The sequence below is a fragment of the Phaeoacremonium minimum genome, assembly GCF_000392275.1.
Source record: "Phaeoacremonium minimum UCRPA7 unplaced genomic scaffold PA7_03_scaffold_415, whole genome shotgun sequence".
Lineage (NCBI taxonomy): Eukaryota > Fungi > Ascomycota > Sordariomycetes > Togniniales > Togniniaceae > Phaeoacremonium > Phaeoacremonium minimum.
The window spans coordinates 124205-143941 of record NW_006921317.1 but is presented as its reverse complement, the minus strand read 5'-3'; the positions used below and the strand labels follow the sequence as shown (position 1 = coordinate 143941).

The following is a 19737-nucleotide window of genomic DNA, read 5'->3' as shown; positions in this document are numbered from 1 at the left end:
AATCTTACGTCTCACGTCTCACTTTTCGTCTTGTATCTTGCTACCCCAAAAGTATGTCACTTATCAACCCAACGTCAGTCGCCATCGGAGGAAACTTGTTTTTGGAGGTTCTTCTACGCAATTAAGACAGGGTCGTGCATACATATCATCTTCATCTTCGCCTCTCTGTACTTATCATTTTCCCTTTTACTTGTACCTACATTACGCAGGGCAGGTAGGAAAGAGGTAGTATAGATAGAATGAAAGACTCAATCACATCTTCGTCCCTTATTGTGCTTAATGCGTTTGATCTGTGTGCTGACCGTGTTCAAGTGTTTCTATTCCTACTGTCATGTTTTTGACGCATCGGTCGCTATGTCTAACTGCCCTATCTTCTCGGTAGGCAATTTGGCGGGGTCGGCTTCCTCCTCAGAATGTATTTGATCCGCAGGCTGCTCATCTGACCCTTCTGGAATATCGCTTTCGACACTTTCTGGCTGCTCGTCTTCCTCATCCTCCTCACCCTCCTCATCAGAACCTTCGGACTCTCCGTTGTCCGAATAATCACTGTCTCGTTTCGATGATCGCTTTTCTCGAATTGCTGCCTCCAGTTCCTTGGCCATCTTCTTGGTGAACCCAGATGCCTCGACTACAGCATCTATCCTCCTCGCACCATCCTTACCAACAGACTTCTTCGCATCCTTGAAGAAGGGTCCAGGCTCAGTGCTCACAAAATGATACCGCCTCTCAAAGTACCTCTTGATGCAATTGACGTCCCGATCGAAGTACATCTCTGCATTTTGATGATCCATAGATACCATCTGGGGAAAGTCGATGACCACGGGGGTGAGTGTGACCGCAGCCTCCTCAGTCTCTACCCCTGTTGACTCGGCCTTCTCCTCTTTAATGAGGATATTGAATTCATTGTAATCGCCATGTATCAAGCCGTGCTTCGCGAGTCGTAGTATCAGAGCTATCAGCTCGGCATAGAGACTGGCTGGGTCAGGAACAGACGCTATTTGCCGGAGTGGAAAGGCATCAATGAAAGACATAACAATGGTATGCCGCGACTGGGCCAGAGGGTCTGGAACGGGAAACCCGTCTTCCTTTAGTGCTTTCATGAACGCAAACTCCTTCATGGCGGCTAACCTGGACAGATACATCCATGATCCGCCCTGCCGGTTCTTGAGGTAGTCCCGGTTTGCCTTGACTGTGCGAAAAGATATACGCCCCAGACGGTGGATCTTGAGCACTCGTTGTGTTCCGGTCTCATCTGCCACCATCATGATATCGCTTTCCTTTCCCACGCCAATGCGACTTCCAACACTGTACACATCTTTGCGTGTTGAATAGGTGTGGAGCGCTAGATAGTCTAGCCCGCCGTATGTGAGCCTATACCCATCGTACTTGGCCTCCTTGATTCGGCCGATGAGTCCTGTCTTTGCGAGGTTCGATATGCTCTTGTGCACGCCGCTAGCTCCTCCTCGTAGTCGTGAAAGCTTCTCGATGAGTGGTGTGGGTACGATCTCGTGGTTCTTGCTGCCCATTTCGACCTGTATGTTAAGCCAGTTAGTCCAAGTCCAAACTCAACACCTCCCGGAAGAGGGGTGGACAAACAGCTGTAAGAACTTTCCAATCCTCATTTGTGAGGTGGCGCATGGCCTTTGTGTCTAACTTCATGGTGCTGTCTTGTTTTCCTGGTGTGGATCACAGTCAACAGCTGGTTGAAGTATTCCTGTAAGTGTTCCTGTGCACCTGGAGAAAAAGCCCCGCCAGTACGGATCTTAGATGCTGTCACAGAATGAAATTTGAAGTGGGCTGTATCGATAAGATCGATAAGATAAATCATTGCCAGGCGTCACCGCCCAAGCATTCAGAGGACTGTCGGAAGGGGAGCTTCTTTCTACCGAAGGACGGCGCTTGGACCCGGTGCTGAGGTACGTACCAGCCAGGCTGGCCCCCGACCGCCTTGCCTCTGGTGCTTGCTAAGTAACTGGAGCTGCTAGGCGGCAAAGCCTCGCGTAAACCACCACAGGAGCTAAGGTGCTGCTACCTCTGGAGGTTTACAAAGCTTCCAGATTGTTCGCATCAGCAAAACATCCATTTCCTCCAAACCTCATCCTACTACACACATACCTGTAACCTTGAGCACAGAAAGGTTACTGTTCCTGTGGATTTCTTTTCCCCCTTTGTTTGCGACCAATATTTCGGCGTACTTCGGCTGGCGATTCCCTCATCGGTCTGATTGTTTTGAAGGCGTCGGCTGTGCTAAGAATCCGCAACCATGGCTCAGGACAGTGAGACTCCGACGGCTGCCGACAAGGGCAAGGGCAAGGCTGTCGAGAAGGCCGAAGATGCTAAGAAAGACAAGGAGCCCGTTGTCAATGGGAAGAAGGATGACGAGAAGGACGAATGTTGGTCGCATCCGTGTGCTCCCAAGCGTACGAAGCTAATCCATCCAACTCTAGCCACAGAGGAGCTCAACGAGGAAGATCAGCAGCTCAAGAACGAGCTGGACATGCTCGTCGAGAGACTGACAGTACGAATTACTAACGCCTTCCTGCTTGTCATGTCGTTGCTGATAGGTTTCTAGGAATCGGACACCTCGCTTTACAAACCCGCCCTCGAGGCAATGAAGAACTTCATCAAGACTTCTACATCCTCGATGACAGCAGTGCCGAAACCCCTCAAGTTCCTACGCCCTCATTATGTCAACTTGACGAAGCTACACGAGGAGTGGTCTGCAGGTGACGACAAGACTTCGCTCGCAGATGTTTTGTCGGTGATAGGCATGACCTTCTCTGATGAAGATCGACAAGACACCCTCAAATATCGCCTCTTGGCTCCGACGTCAGACATCGGCTCGTGGGGTCATGAGTACACCCGGCATCTCGCCCTCGAGATCGGCGAAGTCTACGGCAAGCGTATCACCGCCGATGAGAGCACAAAGGATCTTGTGGATCTTGCCTTCACTCTTATACCTCTGTTCCTCAAGAGCAACGCAGAGGCAGATGCTGTTGACTTGATGAGCGAGTTGGAGATTATTGAGAAGCTTCCGGACTTTGTCGACCAAGACACCTACGCCAGAGTTTGTCTGTACATGGTCTCCATGGTCAACCTCCTCACATACCCCGATAATGATCAATTCCTGCGAGTGGCGCATGATATCTATAAGCAGTATAAGCAGCACACCCAGGCCATGGTTCTTGCTATTCGACTAAACGACATGGACCTGATCAGAGCCGATTTCGACCAAGCTGCCGACCCCGCCTTGAAGAAACAGCTCGCATTCCTCATTGCTCGCCAAAGGATATGGCTGGATTATCCTACGGAGTCTGAGGAGGATCAGGAGATCACAGAGTCTCTCTGTAACATAAGATTATCAGAACACTTCAAGTCCCTTGGAAAGGAGCTCAACCTGCTCGACCCCAAAACCACCGAGGATATTTACAAAAGCCATCTGGAGAGCAGCCGCGTTGCAGGCATGACTAACCTGGATTCGGCGCGCCACAATCTAGCTGCTGCATTCGTCAATGCCTTTGTCAATGCCGGCTTTGGTAACGACAAGATGATGCTTGTTGATAAGGACACGGGCAGCTGGGTCTGGAAGACCAAGGACGAAGGCATGATGTCGACTGTCGCTTCTCTTGGTACCCTACTTCTCTGGGATATTGAGAACGGCCTTGACAAGATCGACAAGTACACATATGCAGAGGAGGAGCAGATCCAGGCCGGTGCTATGCTTGCGATCGGTATCATGAACGCAGGTGTTAGGCTAGATTCCGAGCCTGCCCTTGCGTTGCTTGGCGACACCGATAAGCTAGAGCACAAGAACCCTCTCATTCGTGTGGCTTCTATCATGGGTCTTGGTCTGTCTTATGCTGGCTCAAACAAGGAGGAACTGCTCGAGAAGCTGCTTCCCATCATCACGGATGCATCCCAGGACATGCAAATATCCGCCATGGCGGCACTCTCCTGCGGTCTCATCTTTGTTGGTTCATCTCACCCGGAAGTTAGTGAGGCTATCGTGACAACCTTACTTGATGATGACCGAAAGAGCCAGTTGACAGACAAGTGGACGCGTTTCTTGGCACTTGGTCTTGGTCTTCTCTTCTTCGGCCGGCAAGAGGAGGTGGATGTGATCTTGGAGACGCTCAAGGCTGTCGACCACCCTACTGCGAAGCCTACTGCAGTATTGGCGGAGATTTGCGCTTGGGCTGGCACTGGTGCCGTCCTGAAGATCCAAGAGCTCCTGCACGTCTGCAATGAGCACATTGAGGAATCTGAGGAGAAGAAGGGTGATGAGCTGTTGCAAGCATATGCCGTGCTTGGTATCGGCCTTATTGCCATGGGTGAAGAGGTTGGCCAGGAGATGGTGCTACGCCAATTCGGTCACCTCATGCACTATGGTGAGGCGAACATCAGGCGTGCTGTACCCTTGGCGATGGGATTGGTGAGCCCAAGCAACCCCCAGATGAAGGTCTACGACACCCTGTCTCGTTACAGTCACGACAATGACAATGATGTTGCACTGAACGCCATCTTTGCCATGGGTCTTCTCGGAGCCGGCACGAACAATGCCAGACTGGCACAGCTGTTGAGGCAGCTGGCTAGCTACTACCACCGCGATCAAGAATCCCTGTTCATGGTCAGAATCGCTCAGGGTCTTCTACACATGGGCAAGGGCACTCTTTCCGTTAGCCCCTTCCACACCGACAGACAGATTCTCTCCCGTGTATCCGCTGCTGGCTTGATGGCCGTGCTTGTTGCCATGATCGACGCTAAGCAGTTCATCACATCTAACTCTCACTACCTCCTCTACTTCCTAGTCACTGCGATGCACCCACGCTTCCTTGTCACCCTGGACGAGAACCTGAAGCCTCTGACCGTCAACGTCCGCGTTGGTCAGGCTGTCGATGTTGTCGGCCAGGCTGGTCGACCCAAGACCATCACTGGTTGGCAAACCCAGAGCACACCTGTCTTGCTCGCGTACGGTGAGAGAGCTGAGCTGGAGGACGAGGAGTACATCAGCCTGAGCAGCACCCTGGAGGGCCTAGTAATCCTGAAGAAGGTATGTTTCACACCCTATTCCAGACTTGAACACAGCTAACCTGATATGAACAGAACCCAGAATGGGAGGATGGCAAATAAAATACTAGCGTCATAGGTGTTAGAGAGACAGGGATGAACAGATACAGTGTACAATAATGTTGCGCCTATAGGGGCTAGGATGCCCCGGTGCCTTTATCAAGGATAGATGAATGGTCATTCATAGTTACGAGGTTTAAGTTCACGAAAAACTGCTGTGCTTTTTTTTTTTTCAAAGTCATGTTAATGCTCAGCTATAATATTACATGCTCTTAAGTTTATTGAGGTTGAAATCCCAAACAGGCTTTCAACATCTTTCAAACACCCTATACAGTCCCTTGAGATTAGCGATCTCTAGTACACCACCCTTCATCAAAGATCTCGTTGCAACAAGTCTAGCCTTGAACGCCGGGAAGAAGACATGCTCCAATGCCCAGCGGACATGCTTGCGCCTCTCCTTGAGCTCTTCGTCGATTTGCTCCGCAGCTGCATCCCCATCTGTGCCCGGAGTGGGAGGGAGTTGTTCAGGGACATAAAAGGTAGCTAACTCTTTGAGGAAAGTCTCAAAACACAGCTTCTCATCCGTCCAGTTGATATGTGGCCCCAGCCGGAGCAGGAAACGGGGTAACTTAACTATGGCCGGTGTATACCCCTTGACCAAGAGCGGAATGCTAATTAATTCACCGACGGGCGAGATCTCGAGGCTAAAATACTCGAGCAGCATCTCCCGCCGCTCGATAAGCTGCTTAGCTACGAGATCTACCACCTCCTCGACGTGAAAGTCCGCTGCATCTTCCTCGGGAGTAGCGACTTTCTCGCGCTCCGCAGCTATCTTGAGCAAATCTCGGAGATCCAGTGGGGGACTGAAGCGGATCACGCCAAAGTTGCCAAAGTCGGTCAAGCCAACTTGATAGAGATACTCGTAGCAGACGCGTCCATAATCAACCAGATAAAGCTTGACGCCGCCCTGCATGGCTGCCAAGCGCCGTCGTTCGTCCACTATCCCTACAAAGGTATGATTGGCGAAGACTTCCGTAAGTTCATGATGCATCTCGTCTCGGACGGCAGCACGCAGTTCTCTCACGCTGCTGAGGCGGCACACCGTAGACTCCCGCTCATTGTTGACTTCATACTCGATTGTATCAGGTGTTTCACCAGCGGCGGAAGTGACACCAGCAGCAGGTGATCCCCTTGCTGCAGCCGTTGGAGTGAACATGCTAGTGATCTTGCGGAGGTTTGTATCTGTTCTGACGAGATTATTTTCGTTCGGCCGTGCTGGTGTTCTCCTTGGATTAGTCTTCGAGCCCGACGGAGTGCCATCTGAATCCTGCTGCCCATCAGGTGTTGTTGACCAAGCGCCACCGGGAAGGAGAGTCTGTGTCATGAACGTCCGGCTCATGTCGACGGCTGCAAGCTTGCTTCGGATGTTTTCACAGATTGCCTGGATGATTTCATCTTCATTGAGGAAGTTGACCTCTCTCTTTGTTGGGTGGACATTCACGTCGACCCGTTGCGGGTCAATTTCGAGGCTGAGATAGACGAATGGATGGCCATTCTTCGGGAGGAAGGCAGAATATGTCTGCTCAATTGCTCTCCTGATATTAGTTGACTCGACAGAGCGGTGATTGATGAAGAGCAGGAAGGTAGTCTTTTTGATGTTGTAATTCGCGTTGGTTGCCCAGCCCTCGGCCTTGAATCCCCATCTATCGTCAGATGTAGAGTACTCGATGAGCTCATTGGCCACGGCACCGCCATAGATCATTCGAATCCGATCCACCGCAGAAGCGTTGCTTTGGACAGCTACGCTTGCAGATGACTCGCCGTATTTCTTGCAAGAGAAGGCGACATTGCTGCAGTGTATGGCGTAGCGGCCGACCATGTCAATGATCTTATTGTACTCATCTGACGGCGAACGGAACGCCCGTCGTCGGGTGGGCACGTTGTAGAAGAGGTCCTCTACCGTGATCTGAGTACCTTGTCTTCCGGCCACAGGTTTCGGATCTGGCGTCTGCCCCGGCTTTGCAGGCACCAGCTTACCACTATCATAATGGGCTCTGAAGGCGGGCTGAGGACCCTTAGTTTTGGTGGTGACCGTGAGATGGGCGATATGGCTGATACTGGCTAAGGCTTCACCTCGGAAGCCATATGTGGCGATTGAGCTCAGATCCTCAAACTTCTGGAGCTTGGAGGTTGTGAAGCGCTCACAGAGAATCGGCAGGTCTTCCTTCTGCACTTGGATTAGGAAAATAGCAAGAAAGATTGATTCAGCTACATGGAGACACACCTCAATACCGCTGCCGTTATCCGTGATCTGAAGGAGTTTGAGCCCGCCTTCTTTCACGAGGACCTCTAGGTTGGTTGAGCCAGCATCGACCGCGTTCTCGATGAGCTCCTTCAACGCGTGCACAGGCGCAACGATGATTTCGCCAGCTGCGATCTTGTTGACTACGTCAGGGTCAAGAGCCTGTTTAAGAATCAGCACGGGATTTCATGTGTGTGGAGGACTGTGGCATGCCTTAATACGATGTGCACCAGGCGAGAGCTCATCTGCTTTCCTTTTGGTGCCTCGTGGCTCATCTACGTCCATCGCGTCCGCCATCTCTCCTCTGCATCAAATGGTCGGATCTTCTACATAAACCCAACTCTTGAGTCCGATTTAGAGGCATGAAGCTCTCACTGGATGTAGGCAGCCACGCTCTCCCGTCTTACAATGATCTTTGGACTTGATTGGTGATTCGCTGGTTTGATGTTTGTTGAATGCCAGGTGTGGCAGGTGCGACCGTGTGGTGCACTCACGAGGCACCTACTACAGCTTCTCAGTGTCGATGAATTTCAGCCCACTTCAAGCCACTTCAAACGTACGTCAAGTTAGATTGATAAAAACAGACTAAATTAATATAAATACCGAATCTCTTTAGCCCCCCAATGATTATAAGAAGATATTAGAGTTACAAGAACTCTTACATGAATAATACTACTTCACTCTGGCATACATGGGCGCCTCGAGCTCTTTGTGATAGCGCCTGTCTTGGTGAAGTATACACCGAGTCTCCCCGTCTTACAATGCAACAAAGCTATAATCCCAGTTATATTGTTAGTGAATACTTGATTAAGGCTGGAAACCCACTTAAACGGGCGCCTATACTAACTTGAGATACCGGGAGCTAAACAGTATAAGGAATTATCGTTACTTCAGCCTTTTTCAGTCAATTAAAGCAAAGAGCGTTCCCTCAAGATAGTCTTAGACTTTGATGTATGTGAGGTAATCGCCTAGATAGGTAATAAACGCCTAACCCTTCTATCTTGTAATAAACAAGTGGTGTAGCTCGTCTAGAATAGTTCATGTAAGAGACTGTCGTATCTTAAAAGGTGACATCGTTAGTGCAAATGTACTTCTGCTTGGGGAAATCGCCTAGGTCGTTCCTTCCATCCGTTATGCTTATGCGTAAGGAAGGCGCCACCCTTCTAGCTCCAGAGTTCTAATTTATAAGTCCTCTTGCCCTCTCGAATGTTACCAACATGTTTAGTCGTGATGGTACAGCAAGTTAGATCCTTCGTTAGGAAGACAACGAAATGTCCACAACTGCAAGGTCATCTCCCGGCAGTATGGCCCCAGTAACTGCAACAGCCGGGGGTCCGAGCATTTCCCACTATGTTAAGCCCAAGACTCGCCAGAGAATCTACAAAACACCACCCGCCATTGATGTTCCAAACATAAACGAGGATGCAGCTGAGAGAAAGAGGCTTTTGAACGTCTTAGCCCAAAGAAGATATAGTACATTGCCCCTCATAGTCTATCCTAACTTCACAACTTGGCACAAATTACTAATACCAAAATAGGAGAGCGGAAGCGGCAGTTGAAGCAGACAGGACGCTTGCCAACTCAGGAAGACCCTTCAGAACAGCTCGGTGATACACAATATGGTGACAAAAATGATGGGAGCACTCAGAGCGATGCCGTACAGACATTTACCGCGGGTGATGAGGAAGGTTCTTCAATCCAAGAACCTACCGTGATGTTTGATACAGCGTTTAATGGGAACGACGATATACTAGACATGCAACTTGACTCAGCATGGCCCCTAGATCCCTTCAATGAATCGTCTATCTCAACAGCCATGCATACAATAGTGCTGGCTAATGGTGAAATGCCAATAGTCCAGTCATTTGGCGGAGACGGGGCCACCAATTCGTCGACCGTCTCACCGGATAGCCTTCCCGCCACAATCAATCCGTCCTCCCTATTCGACTCGGCATCGATATCCACTGATAGCAACTTCTCCTTCCCAGACTCCTATCTTCTACCCATGTCTGAGCTAGCTCTCCTTCGTGCGTTCTTACGCATCGGAGCTCGACTCGGCTGCACTGCTGGGGCCGGTATGTGGGACATGTCAGCCAAGTCCATCTTCTCCCGTCCCAACAGGCTGCCATTGCTCCTTCCGGAAGAGTGGGAGCCGACGCCGTCTCAGCTAAGGGTGCCACATCACCCGGTTCTTGATTTCCTTCCGTGGCCGTTAGTGAGGGAGCGGGTAATAACCGTTCTTGACCTGCCCGACGACGCCCGCCCGCCAAGCGCAGCCGGTCCGTTAGCTGTGGTCCAGTTCGTCTACGATATGGAGGATACGGCAGAGGGGATGAGGATCTGGGGAGGGAACCCTTGCGATCCGCAGGCATGGGAAGTGGGACAGGTGCTCTTTGAGCGCTGGTGGTATATATTTGACCGAGCCGTCATCGACCAGAGCAATCGCTGGAGAGAGCTTCGCGGGGCACCAAGGCTCTGTCTCAAGGGGCCGGTGGAAGAGGGCCAACCTGTGAGTGAACTTGTCGGAGAGATGTAAAAGCAACAAGACTTTGGTTTTATCACAGAGAGCTCTGCAACACACAGAAAAGGTAATAAACAAGGAGTAATTAACTCTAGTTCGGGGACATGTCATTGGATCAGGGCATTGAGATGGTATTCGACGATTATTCCATTGTTCATCAAGAAATTAGTCTAGTTTATTACGCCCATACGTTTGCCATCATGAGATGGTTATTACATGTCCAGGTTCTTTATGCATCAGTCATTCAATTCTAGAGGCATCTTGCCCTCCTTTGATCTTTTCAGGCGGTCGGCCTCGATAGTGGAGGCTGTTATCCGCATCTCTAATGCATCACGACCCCTCGAAACATCACTTTCGGGCCGTCTATGAGACCCGCCGCGCAGCACTATTGATCGGTGCAATCATCTCATCTCACCTCATCAGAAACATTAATCCCTCAATCATGATGCTCGATGACTGGCCAACGCAGCTGGAACCAAGATACCAGCTCCCGTGATACCGCCGTCATGGCAAGGGCTGAGGACCACGCGCACCGGCGCAAAACCGGATTCGAGAGAGAGGATCTTGTCAAGGAACGCCTGGCAATGCTGCAGATAGTCCTGAAAATGAGAAATGCAGCCGCCAGTGTAGCCGACTACCAGCTCCTGAGGTGCCGTGCTTCTTCGAGATCTTGACGCCTCGCTATCCAGCGGTATCTCCTCGGCGCAACTCAAAAGGCCAATGATAGCTGCAGCGATTATACCTGCTGCCCGGAGCTCGATTGCTTTCGCGATGCGGTAGAGGGCGTTGGCGATCTCTTCGGTCCATTGGAATTCTGTCCTCTCATTTTCGAGAGGAAACTCGTTTTCGAGCTTGTCGAGGAGTGTCCTCTTTTCGGCAGGACGGTAGTGACTGAGAAACGTGGTCGTCAAACCAAACCTCGTCCTAATTTTGCTTGGTAGAGTCTCCTCGGGTACTCGTAATACGCTGGTAATGTAGTCGACTAGAATGAGACGGCCGAGTTCACCGAGATACCGCCCGGCTGTCATGTATTCAAGCGGTTGAAATCCAGGGATCTCACCAGCCTCGTCAAGCTCTATGTCCCAACGGCTGACGAGCCCAAGTTTCCGCAGAGGTGTCGCTGAGCCATTGATACTCCACTCCGTATTTACAGCTATCCTGACGTCTTCGCCATTCTGCTCCGAGAGGATACTCACGGCGGCGGGCCGCTTATCTGGGTGCAGACTGCTGAGCTTAAGGGGGATCGTGGCATTACTCCCTGTGCCGCATATGAGGCCCATCACCGCCTTCTGGTTTTCCGCAGTTGGCACCTGATAGATGAACGAGACCAAGGTTGCCACGGCATCGTTTGCTATGGCAGCTATCCGTATCCGGGGTAAACTGTCCACCAAGGCACTCTCGTATCCCTTGAGCAGTTGGGAGCCCAGGTCAAGGTGAGATGAGAAAGCAAAGCCTTTGCCCATGGGCATGAGGGTCGCCTCGGACAAGGAACGCTGTATCATGGGGAAGCTGAATGTGACTCCCATGGGAAGATCCACTGTGGGGTCGATGTTGAAAGCTGTAACGCCATCCTTCACCACGGACGCGATGCACTGGCCGATCCATGCGAAGAGGCTGTCCTCGTTCTTAGTTTTGAGGGGCTCTCCGATGGCCCACGATTTTTCCAGGAGGCGTCTAATGCGTGACGGAGATTCCCCATCTGTGGTCGTGCGATCCGCGCCCCCTAATAGCTCGATGAAGCCAACACGAAGATTTGTGCCACCACTGAGGACGATTAGTCATGAACACAAAGCAGGTAGATTGATGGTACTCACATATCTATGGCCAGATATCTGTCATTGATGCCAGTTAGCGCTCATTTGTTCACATTTAAGTTATCAGAGAAATGAGGTCATCTGGTTCTAAGTCCTGACTCATTACAGACAGCTTCTTGGCCATGAAACTTACCGGCCGTGATCTGCTCCGTCCGTCCGCCTGAGGATGGACTCGGAAATAGGAGTCGGCAGGAACTGGTCTTTGGACTCTGCAGACAGCTGTTTGAAGGTGGTGCACAGGTCGCGTGACAGGCGGAGGACCAGGCTGTCATCGACGTAGAGCGGGCTCAGGAACGACTCCAAGTCGCTGCCTGTTGACGCCATTGCGAACCGGATCTTGCTGGACTCGTCGATGCTTTGCGAGGAATCATTCTCACGTCTCGTCTCTGGGTCTCCGCACCGGGTAATAATAAAGGAGACGGTGGCCCCTACGGTCGCATTGAAATTGCAATTGTGTGATTCACCGGAGAGGTTCCAAGGTAAGGTTGTATGGAGCTTTTTAAAGCACAAACGAGTAATACCGAGCAATACGTCGGTACGTCAAGTTATGGGGGTCCCCTTCCCCAAGCGAACAAGGCCAGGCGAGGCAAGGCAGCTTTTGATCGGGCAGCTAGAGCTAGCGTTACCGATCCACCAAAAGGGCTGAGGCAGCATTTACCAACAGTTGTCTTTCAGTGGCTGACGCTGTGTCGAGTCGATTGCTGCCCGGAGGCGCCAGGAACGAGACTAACTCGGCCCCCGCCAACGGTCCTACGCCACCCTAACCACCCCGCAGTCAAAGGCGCGCTGGAATCACTGATTACCCGCCTGTAACTTAGCGAGTAGGCGTCGTATGAAGGTCAACCTGACCTACCGGTACCTAACGTTACAGGATAAGGGAAGCGATCCTTGCCCAGGATCATGTGCCCTGGCGCATCCGGTTGTGGTCATCTTGGTTTGCGTCCATTGAAATGCGTTCTTGGTGACGCGATAGCCTACCTCGCTGAGGTGTCTGCAGAATACCACCAGCTTAAGGCAAACTCTGGCTGGAGACATTCCCCTCCAACATTCCATCTTCTTTACACTTTTTAAAAGGAAAAAAGAACTACAACATCCTTGAGCCTCGCTTATATCCAAGATCGCCATCCCAAGAAAGGATCCCCCAGAGAACGCTGTTACAGATAAACCCCCCTGTACCGAACCGCCGGAAAGCGCCGGGGCCACCAAGCTTGGAAAGTTCTGACAATCCTTCGGCAGCACACACCACCGTATATTATCAGCACTAACGCCCAGAAGAGCATTCTGCAGCAGCAATGGACGAGAAAGCTCCCGCAGGAGCTATGATGCATCACGCCCCGAAGAGAGCCCGGCCGTTGATCGCTATCGCATCGCTGCTCCTCTGCGTCCTCGTCTACCTGCACATACGACCTTTCCAGGCTCTTGAGACCCATGGATCGCCCATCTCTCTCGATCCGGCCCGGCCAGTGGCGCCAAAGGAGCACAAGCTCGTGCCCCTGGAGGCGCACATCATGAGCAAGTGTCCCGATGCGAGGGTGAGCTGCCCTCCGAATTGAAGACCGACCTATGGGATTCTTGAGAAATTTGACTAACGGATTTCTTCCCGGCAGGATTGCCTACGCGATATGATCCTGCCAACGATGCAGCGCGTCCACGACAAGGTCAACTTCACGCTGTCCTTCCTAGGAACGTAAGTCTAGATCTCACCAAAGACATGCCGAGTGACGAGCATCGACTAACTCCCCCCTAGACCAACTGCCAACGACGGCGTCGACTGCAAGCATGGCCCTGCGGAGTGCATGGGCAACATCCTCGAACTTTGCGCCGCGAAACTGTACCCTGACCCCAAAACCTACCTCGGATTCACGATGTGTATAACAAGGGACTACAAGGCAATCCCAGAACGGAGCCTGATCGAGGACTGCGCACTCGAGCATGCTATCGATGCAAAGGCGCTCAACGACTGTGCCGTCAAGGATGACGGTGGGTTCGGTATAGGCTTGCTGAGAGATAGCGTGAGGAGGTCTTCGGACGTGAGTTCTCCGGAATGCAATACGAGTAACTCCAAAGGGCTCTTAGCTAACATCACATAGGCTGGCGTCACGAAGAGCTGTACGGTGCGACTGGACGAGAAGATCTACTGCATCCGTGACGACGGACAATGGACAGACTGTCCCCAGGGGCCAGAGGTCAACGATCTCATCATTGCGATTGAGAAGCTGTACCGCTCCTCTTGATGGGCTCGTATATCTCGGTCCAGAGCTCGCTCGCTTCGCCGAGTGTATAACTTAATGATACCTGCTCCATACCCGCCTCGTCGTCCCCGCCCATACTCCTCAGCTGCTCGATTATGCTGTCTAGTCCGATCGCTTTCCCCACTGCTTGTGTCGCGCCCGCCTCGAGCTGGACATGGACGATGTGAATGTGGAAGTGGTAGTATGTCGGTTGGTAGTGGACGTAGAGCTTCAGCTGGTCGGTCTCGATCTCAGGGTAGACCTTCTCCGTCGCTTCTATGAACTTGGTCTTCATGTGTTGTAGCCAAGGAATATGCTTCTTCCTGAGGTCTCTCAAGCTCCAGATGTCCCGCCTCTCGACAATACCCAGGAGGTGCAGGGCTTCGACTGTCTTTCTGTCCCAGTTCAGGTCGGGCAAGAGCAGGAACCCCTCGTCCCCTGCCTCGCCCAGTTTGGTTCTGTATATAACGTCCTCTACCTCTTTTCGTCCCTCTATAATGTTGAAGACCCAGTTGAGCCGCCCCTGCTCGCGCTTCGAGAGCATGTACGGCCGTATCTTGTCCCTGTATATCTCGGGCGTCTCCGTCACGAAGCGCACCCCTTGCTTGCTGTACTTCTTGACATGCTGCTCCGTGCACGGGTAGATGAGATTGATCTTCAGGTCGGCGAACTGGTCGCTGTCTGGGTGGTCAATGGCCCCGCTGCTGGCCATGTACCAGTGGTAGATGTCATTGGCACCGAGGTTCTTGAGCGTCCGTAGGCTGCCCGCCACGGAGCCTAGGTAGTCGGTGGAGCTGGGGAAGGGGGCGCGCTCGAGGATCAGGAGGGCCGGCTGCTCGTCGATCGTGCCGAGCACAGAGGTTCGTCGTCCTGCCTGGTCTTTTTCCAAGCGGGAAATCGGTCAGTCTCAAATGGTGTAGGCGGCGGTCAGGCCAAACGCACCCTGGTTGAGCAGCCGCTCGAGCTTGAATTTGGGAACCAGCTCCTCTGGAGTTGGCATGATTGCGGTCAAGTAGTCCCGAGGTTATACGAGGAGCTTGTTCAAGCTATTGACGCTGGTAGATGCTTCTGACGCACAAGAACGTCCTTGGAGATGGTTCAGAAGTTGGACCCTGCGACCAGCTACTAAATTACCCCACTACCTTATGCCACACGAAGGCCAACCCCACCACACCCTCAATTACAGGGGTCTCGGTTCACGCACTAAGATGGTGATAGTGGTATCACCAGTAGACCACAGCTCTCAAAAACAGCAAAATACCTAATGTCTAAAAAACAACGCTTTCTCGTCAGACCATAGCAAACTTTCATACTTGTGAAGCCAGGCTATGGGTGTCTATGCATACTCAACAAGGCTTCTGCTATAATTGCCTGTGAAGTAGACGTTGTGATTGATCTAAACATGAAGGGCCGTCGTCATAGTGGTCATCTGCTCTGGGTCCCCTCCCTCAATGCGCCAGTTGTCATGCAGAGCTTCGTTCAGGAAGCTTCTTTAGAGAGTATTCATCATTAAGAAAGCGCCCGGTTTGTTTATTTATAGGTTCGAATAACAAACCTTTAAGGTGAGTGTCATTGTGGAGAACAGCTGGGAAACATTGATCGTAATCTCTATGGAGTTGTTGGAAAGAGGTTTGGGACGGAGGTCTCCTTAAATGGCTAGTGTTAGTGTTTACCCGGTTGTCTGGTCGTATTGAAGTCGGCAATATCAAAATCAAACTAATTGTGTCCGTGTAGCCATCTCTACTTGGTTTACTCTTGCAGGAATTGCACAAGTACTTTGTCCATGCAGTCCGTATATTGAACGATGTTACAAATAGTCTGTACAGGTCTTTATATGCCTAAGCGTAGATGGCGGAGCTAAACAAATATCTAAGGACATTGACTAGTTGCATTTCTCTCTAATCTGAGCGGTTACGCTCTTACATCTCAATTAATACATCAGCTTCACGAGGAAAACTGGAGAGTCGCGCAATGCTACAGTGGCTATGTATGCAAGCTGCGCTGAGTTGGCACACTTTCGTTGGCGAGTCGATACCCCGTAATTTTCGAAAGCAAGCAAGCAATATCGAAGGTATCTAGAGCCAGTACTGTGCTACAATCATGGACGAAATGCAAACTGGGCATGGATGTATGATCGCGGTGTAGCTCTTACGACAAGGCTGGGTTGACCAAAGACTCCCATTTTCAAATTACCGTGGAATCATTCTCAACGTTCGGCTTCGAGAGAGACATGCAGAACAGAAGCGCAGAATTGGCTCACTTGAAAATACTAGAGCATAGTTCTTCTATCGTGTCTCCGGTCGTAGCATGTTTAACAAGCTTGTACATCTCTGGCTCTCCAATTATTCAATCTAACTTTGAAACGAAGAATAATAACTCAGACACCAATCAATTCCTCAGGAGCTTATAATACTTTCCTTTCGAGCACGCATATATTATCAATGGATAGGAACAAGCCAGACGTTGCTTGCTGGCCGCTACACAATATATTCATTGTTAGGGTTGAGGCGTTGCCATTACTAGCTGTGTGCAATCTTCATTTTCAGCCCTATGACCAAGCAGCTTTGTAAGAGGCTGCTCATTTCCGGTTTCTCGGGGCAAGCTACCATAAGTCGGGACCGAAAACAAGTGATTTGACGGGCGCCACGGTGCCGTCATTACTTCGCATGAACGCATGTGTTTGATGAGATGCACGTTGGGGACCCTGAATGTTGACTTGGATAACAACGTGGGGCCCCTGAGCCAGCATCAAGAGAGCAGGCAACCGCGAATATGATACACGAGTGATCCGTGCTCCAGGGCTGCGAGTTCGCCCTGGCCTGTTTCCTAACCTGGAAACCGCCATGTCTGCCGAGCCAGTCGCGAGGATTCTGTTTCAGGGCCTGTGACACTCCCCAGGATGATGAGCCCGGCTAGGCATTGCGATGAAGATCGACCTCATCAGAACGTGTTGATCCATCCTGGTTATACTTGTGATTATGCTGGTTACCAGTAAACAACGGGCAGTGAGCTTTGCCCTCAGAAAGGCTCTTCACTCTCGTGATCTACTCTTCACCCATGACGAATAAGGTGAGTTTGCAGTGTATTGATCGAATGGTCTAGATAAGTTGGTAGTCAATTGTGGCACTCAATCAATCAAGCGACAACCAATCTGGCGAGCCACACCACTAAAACCCGCTGAGACGGGAGCTTCCCGAGCACAGCCCACTTGTTAGCGGAAGTGCTGAGCCTCGATCGTACAGGAATGCGAATAAAGATAAGCTATTCCTGGTCCCCTCGCTACTCGTTAGTTTCACCCGCAACAGCGACAGAAGCCTGGTCAACATGGCGCCAGACACGGGAAGGATTTACAAGTGGGTTGCGAGGTCCTGGATCTCCCAACTCCTCGACGACCTGGATCTGTTTCTGAAAGGAATATCCTTCTCACTCTTCTTGGACAAGGGGAAGCGACCTTGATATTTGTAAGTGTGCAGCAGTGCTGAAGGCGCGATTTCTAGAGCATAAATTTGTGCTCTTCTGTCTTCAGCGTCAGCACTAGCGAGCCGAACGCCTTACGAGCCCAGCGGCCGCCGTAATTTCGACGCATTTAATGATGCTGCCTCGCTAGTAGAGGTGTGAGATGTCATGTTCACTGCTCATTCGTTGAATACCTTCCACACTAAGAAATGTCGCTCTGATCAGCTTGTCCGGACATAGTTGAGTCGTCTGTTTGCTTCTGAAGACCAAATCATAGAGCAAAGTCTTCCGAGTTCCAGCGGTCAAGAAGCTTTGTCGTGTTAAATTCCCGACTTACAACTTGAAGTGACTGCCGTTGGCGGCGGTTCTGGACTCGTACCATCGATCTAAGGTAGCGTTTGGACATGGCTGAATCAAGCATCGATCACCACACTCTACGTGTAGAATGGACTAACGTGCTTTGGGGTCCGAGGCTACTTTAGAGGACTTTCCGAGTTTAATGGGCCAGTGTTAAGCGCCAATGGTGGTTCACCCTCGTTAACGGCTTTTTGCCTCCATGAGTCCTGGTATCTTTAACAGCTCCATGATTGTACAGCTGCCTCCCGGCATACTCTCCTTTCGGCAGGGCTGAGGCCCCAAGCTTCTCTATTGCAAGCTTAATGAAGCCAGCGAATGCTTCACCCGAACAATTGTTCATCCTGAAGTTGAAGAGAATCCAAAGCGGGCAAGAATTGGTGAACAAGCCCCTGTTCAGAGAACCGATCCCCTGCAAGCCAAAGTAAAGCACGGTTCTTCGGTTGTCCAAAAGACAATGCATGTGCTCAATATTCCAGCCCACCTTCGCCCCCCTCCCGCCAGGAGACGATGAGACCAGGGGCTACATGCTTGTGGCTTTGGCCGGGATCCCCTAGTGCATGTCGTACCCCGTTACTCAGACAGAGTCCATGTAAGTGTTAAATCCTTCGATCACACCTCGCACTACGACCCGTTGATCTTCACACTTCGCGGACTCTTGCTGATCTCTTCTTCTCTCGCCCATATGTCTAGGCCACAAACCCGGAGTTCGCTTTCTTTCTGATCGGCGTTCTACATAAGCGTCTTTTTCCTATATCAGCAGCCAATTACGCCTACAAAATGGCGCCGGCAGTAAGCTTCTCTGCTTTCTTCCCATCTCAGCTTACTGGCTGAGTGTAAACAGAAAAGGTGTTGTAGCTAATCCGTGATGACTTCAAAGTTTGAAGAGGCACCGGAGGTGGCTCCAACAGCAGACTATCCAGAGGTGGCTCATCATCCTCAATATCATCAACCATATCAACAGCCGCCGCAACAGTACCAGCAGTATCCTCCTCAGACACCAGTCAAGCCCGAAGGGACGCCGTCACCTCACCCATTTGGAGGCGTGCCGCCACCACCATCAGCATATGGGAGCCAGTATAACACCAATTCACCCCATACACAACATGCCGTACCCGTCGGTTCTCAAAAGCAGTCATCCAAGGGGACGATATGTGGCTGCACAATTCTCGTCTTCATTCTGTCATGTATCATAGCCCTTTTATCTGCTGCAGTAATTGGACTGGCCGCTGGAACTGGAGTTGAGGCCAACCGAGCGAATGATGCGACGACCAAACTTGCACAGCTGAGCTCCTCAATATCCGCGGGGGCAGTCAAGGCAACGAAGACTGTCACAACGACTGCGACGCCTACCTCTACCGCCTTCGCTGATCTCGACAATAACTGCTCGGATGATCCTGGTGGTGTTACTGGCCAGACCTACACTGCCTTCACATGTAAGCGCAGTTTCACACAATGACAGCAGAACTCCGCAGCTAATTACTTGTAGTCTTGGGCAATGCTTCATTCACTATGATGTGCAACAAGGACGCCGCCAACACCCCTCTCATGTCGCTCTTCACCTCCGACTTCAACACTTGCATGGACGCGTGTGCCGCGTACACATTCTACATGCCGAGCCTCTTCGGGGACAACGACAACACCACCTGCACGGGAGTCAGCTTCATTCCACTATGGACGACAAAGTCAGGGGCGCTTGCTGGCAAAGCGCCTGGAAACTGTTACCTCAAGCCCGGCGAACAGAACGATGACACAATTACGACTCCGAACATTGGCACCGAGTGCCATGCTGGTATCCTGAATACGGGCGACTCATCGTAGCTGATTGCGCCCGGTCTGTTCCTTCAGACAGGGTTTAACGATTTTACAAAAGGGCTGCCGTTCGTGACGGCACACATGGTTGATTTTCGGAAAATATCAGCTATCATGATGCATCATGACATTGTATTCATAAAAGGCTACAAATTCTGGCGGACATGGCGTTGCAGGATT

General features: G+C 51.2%; 7 protein-coding genes across 7 annotated transcripts; 3 read left to right on the top strand and 4 right to left on the bottom strand.

Annotated features, from left to right (window-relative positions):
• Positions 1-329: 329 nt before the first annotated feature.
• UCRPA7_5538 (putative rio1 family protein) lies at positions 330-1659 on the bottom strand (the record flags this gene model as incomplete). The annotated part of the gene is made up of 2 exons (XM_007918085.1): positions 330-1532; positions 1597-1659. 2 exons carry the CDS (start codon positions 1657-1659, stop codon positions 330-332), a joined length of 1266 nt encoding a protein of 421 aa, XP_007916276.1.
• A 604-nt stretch (positions 1660-2263) lies between these two features.
• UCRPA7_5537 (putative 26s proteasome regulatory subunit rpn-1 protein) lies at positions 2264-5130 on the top strand (the record flags this gene model as incomplete). The annotated part of the gene is made up of 4 exons (XM_007918084.1): positions 2264-2393; positions 2448-2518; positions 2573-5050; positions 5104-5130. 4 exons carry the CDS (start codon positions 2264-2266, stop codon positions 5128-5130), a joined length of 2706 nt encoding a protein of 901 aa, XP_007916275.1.
• A 244-nt stretch (positions 5131-5374) lies between these two features.
• UCRPA7_5536 (putative dna mismatch repair protein) lies at positions 5375-7654 on the bottom strand (the record flags this gene model as incomplete). The annotated part of the gene is made up of 3 exons (XM_007918083.1): positions 5375-7294; positions 7352-7531; positions 7649-7654. The coding sequence occupies 3 exons, from the start codon at positions 7652-7654 to the stop codon at positions 5375-5377; spliced, it is 2106 nt and encodes a 701-aa protein (XP_007916274.1).
• A 2676-nt stretch (positions 7655-10330) lies between these two features.
• Positions 10331-12144, bottom strand: UCRPA7_5535 (putative hexokinase family protein; the record flags this gene model as incomplete). The annotated part of the gene is made up of 4 exons (XM_007918082.1): positions 10331-11654; positions 11705-11722; positions 11838-12059; positions 12137-12144. 4 exons carry the CDS (start codon positions 12142-12144, stop codon positions 10331-10333), a joined length of 1572 nt encoding a protein of 523 aa, XP_007916273.1.
• Positions 12145-13023: 879 nt separating this feature from the next.
• On the top strand, positions 13024-13853 carry UCRPA7_5534 (putative gamma interferon inducible lysosomal thiol reductase protein; the record flags this gene model as incomplete). The annotated part of the gene is made up of 4 exons (XM_007918081.1): positions 13024-13236; positions 13312-13391; positions 13452-13693; positions 13795-13853. 4 exons carry the CDS (start codon positions 13024-13026, stop codon positions 13851-13853), a joined length of 594 nt encoding a protein of 197 aa, XP_007916272.1.
• A 50-nt stretch (positions 13854-13903) lies between these two features.
• Positions 13904-14935, bottom strand: UCRPA7_5533 (putative mrna decapping protein; the record flags this gene model as incomplete). The annotated part of the gene is made up of 2 exons (XM_007918080.1): positions 13904-14814; positions 14878-14935. 2 exons carry the CDS (start codon positions 14933-14935, stop codon positions 13904-13906), a joined length of 969 nt encoding a protein of 322 aa, XP_007916271.1.
• A 3916-nt stretch (positions 14936-18851) lies between these two features.
• Positions 18852-19566, top strand: UCRPA7_5532 (hypothetical protein; the record flags this gene model as incomplete). The annotated part of the gene is made up of 3 exons (XM_007918079.1): positions 18852-18879; positions 18942-19181; positions 19235-19566. 3 exons carry the CDS (start codon positions 18852-18854, stop codon positions 19564-19566), a joined length of 600 nt encoding a protein of 199 aa, XP_007916270.1.
• Positions 19567-19737: the final 171 nt, after the last annotated feature.